This window comes from Lipotes vexillifer, unplaced genomic scaffold (genome assembly GCF_000442215.2).
Source record: "Lipotes vexillifer unplaced genomic scaffold, Lipotes_vexillifer_v1.1 scaffold625, whole genome shotgun sequence".
Taxonomy (NCBI): domain Eukaryota; kingdom Metazoa; phylum Chordata; class Mammalia; order Artiodactyla; family Lipotidae; genus Lipotes; species Lipotes vexillifer.
In genome coordinates this window covers 635,489-641,008 of record NW_006771655.1, presented here as the reverse complement: position 1 = coordinate 641,008, position 5,520 = coordinate 635,489, and the positions used below count along the sequence as shown (strand labels likewise).

The window sequence follows — 5,520 nt, the reverse complement described above, 5'->3', positions numbered from 1 at the left end:
CATGGCATGGCCGCCGAGCCTGCGCGTCCGGAGCCTGTGCTCCGCAACGGGAGAGGCCACAACAGTGAGAGGCCCACGTACCGCAAAAAAAGAAAAAAAAAACAAAAAGATTGTCTTGAAAATTCAGTGAGAGCACAACTCCATGGGTCTCAGAAACATTCTTCCACATCCTTTTTATCCACTTTGCATCGTTGAAATGTTTATGAAAATATCTACCGTTAGTAATCACAGAAACCACGAAACTGATTTTGTTTCCACCTGTTCTCCTGTGGGCCTCAGTGCTTATTCACACCAGGTTCCCCTTGGCCTTGGTGTTACGGCCTCAGGTAGCACAGCAGAAGCGATCCCTGTTCTCTTACACGTGGACGGTGTGTCGAGCTCGTGAAACTAAATCTGCTCGTTTTGGGCAGGGGGGTTCTTCCCTGGCCAGGCTAAAAGCTGCTAGTTTAATGAGAACTTTGTGAGAGTTTCAGTCTCAGAAGTCGGTTGCTTTTTCTTTTCTCACTAGGATCCAGAAGATTCCCCGATTGCTGGTGGGAGCCCCGGACGGGTACTTGTACGTGTACAACCTGGACCCCCAGGAGGGAGGAGAATGCACCCTGATGAAGCAGCACAAGTGAGTCGGCCGCGCCTCCCCCAAGCGGCCAGGCCGCTGCGGGGCGCCTGCTGGGGGCTTGCTCATTTCCCCGGAAGCCGCAGATGCAAAGGGACGTGCCCCAGTGCAGCCGCCTGTGCTGCGTGGGAGCTTCGCTCTGCCAGACAGAATTCCATGGGGGTGCAGACCCCGCGCTCCACGCCTCTGCCCATTTCCGGCTCAGTAGCCGGGCGGAGACGGGAGCGGCCGGTGCGCACTCTCCCCGCTGTGGAGGGGCCTGTGGGCCCTCTTCCTTGGAACCGGATCCGCTAAGGATGCAGCTCAGCATTGCGCACGAAAGGGATGGCCCCAGGGTGCTGTCCACAACGTAGGGCACGTTCTCTGAGAGCCTGCTGTCTCACTGAGATGCAGCTTTTCTCTTTGAAAAGAAGGAATTAATATTAGTCAGTTGGAAGGTAGTGCGGTTGGATTTTCTCTTTTTGCTTTTTTTCTTAAACAGCGATACCCTAATACTCTCACAGTCAGGGTGAACGTGGGGGTGATTTTGTTTCTTCCGTAGTGTATTCTGTTTATGTTCAGTCTTTAAAAATGCGATGAGATTGCCTTCCTAGGTACAACTTTTTTCATCAGACTCAGCGTGTAGAAATCCCCGTGAACAGACTCACGGGGATCACTCCACGGTCAGCGCAGCGTGACGAGCGCATGCGTGTCCCTCCCGTGAGGGGCCTTTGCCTTGTGGCTGCAGGTCCATCCCAGCTGGCCCACAGGGTGTGTTGTCCTTGTGCCCCTCACTGTCCCTGCTGTCATTTTTTTCTCTCCCCTTCCAGGTTGGACGGCAGCATGGAGACAACCAACGAGATCCTAGACTCCACGTCCCACGACTGCCCCTTGGTGACACAGACGTACAGCACGGCTGTGGCCAAGGGTCCTCACGTGCCTTCGTCCCCAACGGCACTGGGTAAGGGCTGCGGACGGGCCTGGAAGGCATATCAGGCCAGGCCCGTGGGTCTCGTGCTTCCTGCTCTGGCTCTCACCAGGGCTGCCTGCCTGCCTCTTGCCACGGGGACGGGGCAGGGGCGGGGGCAGGGACACTGAGACAGGCCAGCTGTTGTAAAGCGCGGTTTTCAAGGCCTCTCGAGGCTGAGTTCGTTTTCTTCATCTTCAAAGAAGCGGCAGTCCTCGTGGTTTTGGGTGCACGTGGATTGTTCCCCGCTTGCCGCCCCTCAGCTGAAAAGCTGCCCTACACCCTCAGTCTTTACCCTCCTGGCTGATGGAATCATTCAGCAAGCAGGCCCTGCTGGGAGGGGGGCAGGACGGAGTGGGGAGGCCCTCGGGCAGACACGTGCAGCGGAGACCGGGGCGCCCTGTGAGCCGTCTCCCCCCAGGCCCGCCGGGACCTCACCCGGATGGTGCTGTAGTTGCTCACGCTGTGATGTCCTTTCTCACTGTTTCACTCTTAGAGATGAAGGCCTCGTACGGTTAGGGGAGGCTGTGTCCCTGTCACTGTCCTCAGCGTCCCCCCGCTCACCAAGGCTGGTTTGCAGCCTGTCCACCAGGGCCCTGTTACCATGCCCGCTCCTTTCTGACCTTCGTGGGTCTTGGAAGGTCAGCGACTTCCTCTTGAGGTGCCTGAGGCTGCAGAGAGCTTGCTGGTCAGGGGAGAGGCGAGAATTCCAAGCCCCGTGGGCTCTGAGCTCCCCGCTGGCCCAGGTCCCGCCTCGGGTGTGGCCTCGAGGTCTCCCGCCCGTGGCCCGGCCTGAAGCGCCCGCTCTCTCCGCAGCCTACGCAGACGAGCTGGGCGCGGTGGGCGGCGCAGGCCTGGAGGACGAGGCCCGTGCCCTGCGGCTGGAGGACGACAGTGAGCAGCCTCCCATGATCCTCCGGACAGACTGACCGTGACCTGTGAGAACGCTGGCTGACAGAGGACTTTGCGTCATGCTGCTATGAACTTTGACCTGAGTTGGGAGAGAGAATGGCAGAGACTTCAAGAGGAAAAAAAAGATTGTAGCTGTAGTCTCACTCCATACTGTCGAGAAATACATTGGTTTCACTTCAGTGGCTTTTAATCCTGCTTATGAATTTCAGCTTTTTGTTGGTTTTCTCATTTTGCCAAAATTAACTGTTTGGTGAAGCCCTTGAAACCGCCTTGCTTTGCATGTATTAATGTGCCGATCGAGCCTGGGAGAGCTAGAACCACTTCCTAACAACCTGCAGGCGTTTGGGTTTTCAATCTGTACAGACTGAGGAGCGGCCCTGAGAAGGCAGCAGCGAACGGAGCGGGTCAGGCGGGGCCGGGTGGCGACCTGGAGGGGGGTCCCCCTCTCCCTAGAGCCCCTCCGGGACCGTTTTCCCCGTTTTATTTTGTTAATTAAATTCTTTCCAAATTGGATTTTTCTGGGGTTTCTTCTGCGGTGGATTTTTGTTTCTGGTCTTGTTTTCCATGTAGGTGTTAGAAGAGAGAGGTTCTTCCCGACATTGAAAACCTTTTTCTCTGATAGCACGTGAGCTTGAAAGACCGCCGAGGAACAGCAGAGTGAGGGGAGGCCACGTAGATAAATCATCTGGTCTTTGCTGTGATCTTCCTGTTGGACAACTGTGTGTGTGGTTTTTTTGGGGTTTTTTTGTTTTTTTGCGGTACGCGGGCCTCTCACTGTTGTGGCCTCTCCCGTAGCGGATCACAGGCTCCGGACGCACAGGCTCAGCGGCCATGGCTCACGGGCCCAGCCGCTCCACGGCATGTGGGATCTTCCCGGACCGGGGCACGGACCCGTGTCCCCTGCATCGGCAGGCGGACTCTCAACCGGTGCGCCACCAGGGAAGCCCCGTGTGTGTGTTTTTGTGTTTGTCTTTTTAAGGAACGTTTGTAGCTGCTGCTTTGCCCATAAAGCACAGAATTCAAATGTGATAGGCACCTGAATTGTGCTCTTAGCTCGAGCTCCAGTGTCTGGGGGGGTCCTTCTTACCTGTGTCAGGAGGAGGTGAGAGGAAGCTGGCTGGAGACATCTTGCTTACAGGGTGACCTGGGCCTGTCTGTTTTCGTCTTCAAAATTGTTCAGCAAAAGTGATGAGAGATTGTGGTCACAAGCTCAGTGTTTGCCTGGCTTCCCTTCTCGTTCTCATAGAATTTAAACAACCTCAAATACCTCGAACTCTGCATTCCAAACCAAGACACGTAGTAGTTAAAGTTTTGAGGGATTTTCAGAGGAGTTGGCGGCATGAAAGTTGGTTCTGGCTTCTTGGGGATGGTGACAGTTAAGGCTGGAAGCGGAAAAGCGACAGTGTCTGCCTTCCCTCTTCTTTGAGCAGAGGAAGGGCCTGCGGTGTCTGTTCCGGGTTGTGTGTGTGCCTGGGTTGTGGCGGTCGAGTGGCTCGTGACGGGGAAGCCGTTGTCAACCTGACGGCCCCCTTCCAGGGCCCGGCTCCAAGGCCCGTCCCCGAGCCTCAAGCGGCTTGTCCCGTGGTTGGCCCGGTGGAAGGGGTGCGCGGGGGCGCGTGTGACCGCAGCAGAAATCTGCAGAAACACTCGTTGTGGCAGCAACGTAAGTGCTGCGTTCGAGGAGGAGGTGGGAACATAGCCAGCTTCCCCCAAAGCCTCCGTGCATCTGTCCTGGATCCCTGACTAAACGGGAAGCCCCGGCGATGGGTCTGGTACCCGGGCCCCTGCTGAGCCCTGAGCGAGGACAGAGGGGCCCGGCGGCCCCGTCCACCCGTCCATGCCTGCTCCCTCCCTCTCCGTCTCTTGAAGCAGGCTCGGGGTCCGTCTCCTTAGTGTCGGGGTGTCCGTGGCTGCTGTGATGCCCAGGAAGAGAGCGGCCTCCCTGTCAGCTGGTCCTGGCCCTGCTGGTCGACTCCACGCTTGGGGTGATTGGGGGAATCAGATCCTGCTTCGCCAGGTTTCTCTTGTGAAAGGCACGTGGTTTCGTCGTTCTTTGGGGTCAGTCATCCCAGCAGACGGGGTCAGCGTCAGTTCCCCCCGCCGTGGGGCCCGGCCGGCCCAGGCACTGTCTTCTCGGACGTGAGAGCTCTTTGCTCGCCCGGGTCACTGTGACCTGCGCGCCGCCGAGAGGGGGTCCGAGGATTCTTGGTTGAGAAGAACTGAAAGGATGGGTGGGTGTTTGCTGACCAGCCTCTGGAGGGGTGAGCGTCCCTGCACTTCCCTTTGCCTTTTCCATTGCCCAAGCATATCCCTTCCTCTGCTCCACGTGGGTCTGAGTCCCAGCGTCACCGGCCTGAGGCCCCTGCAGGAAGCTTGGACAGGAGGGCCAGAGGCCGCTGAGTGGTCGACAGCAGGACTCTGCCAGGACGAGGGGGGACTCAGCCAGACCCAGCAGAGCACGTGTCCTGGTTGGCTGAACCCCCAAACTACGCACCAGTGTTAATTTTTTATGTCATAGTTTTCCAAACTTAAGATTACTTGTCACTGCCGGGAAACTTAATGGACTTGGCGTGCATCGGGACCAGATCTTTTGTACTTCGTAAATGATGGGGCCAAGCGTCAGCTTGAACCTGGAGTTAAGGACGGAATTCAGCCCCCGATTCTACCACTGCTGGCGGTGGCACCTGGAGCCTCGGGCCTTGGACTGGACAGCGGGAGCCGTCCCTGCCTCACGGCTCTCGTGACGTGTAACTGGAAGTGGGCGCCCAGCCAGCATTGAAACAGACCCGTCTCACGGAACTGAACGCATTGTTTTCCTTCAGCTCTGGTTCCTGAGCACAAAGCCGGTGGGAATCGGTATAAACCACTTTCACACACCAGGTTCTGTGTGGTTCCCTTTCATCCCCTGGACGCCCAGAGCAGTGGGTGGACGTGGGCATCGGTCTGGAGACTTGCCGAGTCTCGGACGCTAGCACCACCCAGGTGGCTACAGTTCACCACCAGACCCTGGGGCCTGAGCTCTCGTCCCAGCACAAACCCCCTTCCGGCC

The 5,520-nt window shown here is 57.4% G+C and overlaps 1 protein-coding gene across 2 annotated transcripts in view; it reads left to right on the top strand.

Moving 5' to 3' along the window:
* WIPI2 (WD repeat domain, phosphoinositide interacting 2) overlaps positions 1-2,984 on the top strand; it is a 31,062-nt gene extending 28,078 nt beyond the window's left edge. Inside the window, exons 10-12 of one of the 2 annotated variants that reach the window (XM_007447083.1) lie at positions 509-616; positions 1,423-1,553; positions 2,376-2,984. In XM_007447083.1, coding sequence (XP_007447145.1) covers positions 509-616; positions 1,423-1,553; positions 2,376-2,488 — 352 coding nt within the window. In that variant the 3' untranslated portion in view covers positions 2,489-2,984. The remainder of the gene's footprint in view (positions 1-508; positions 617-1,422; positions 1,554-2,375) is intronic. The other variant, XM_007447084.1, reaches the window with a different exon arrangement.
* The last annotated feature ends 2,536 nt before the right edge of the window (positions 2,985-5,520 follow it).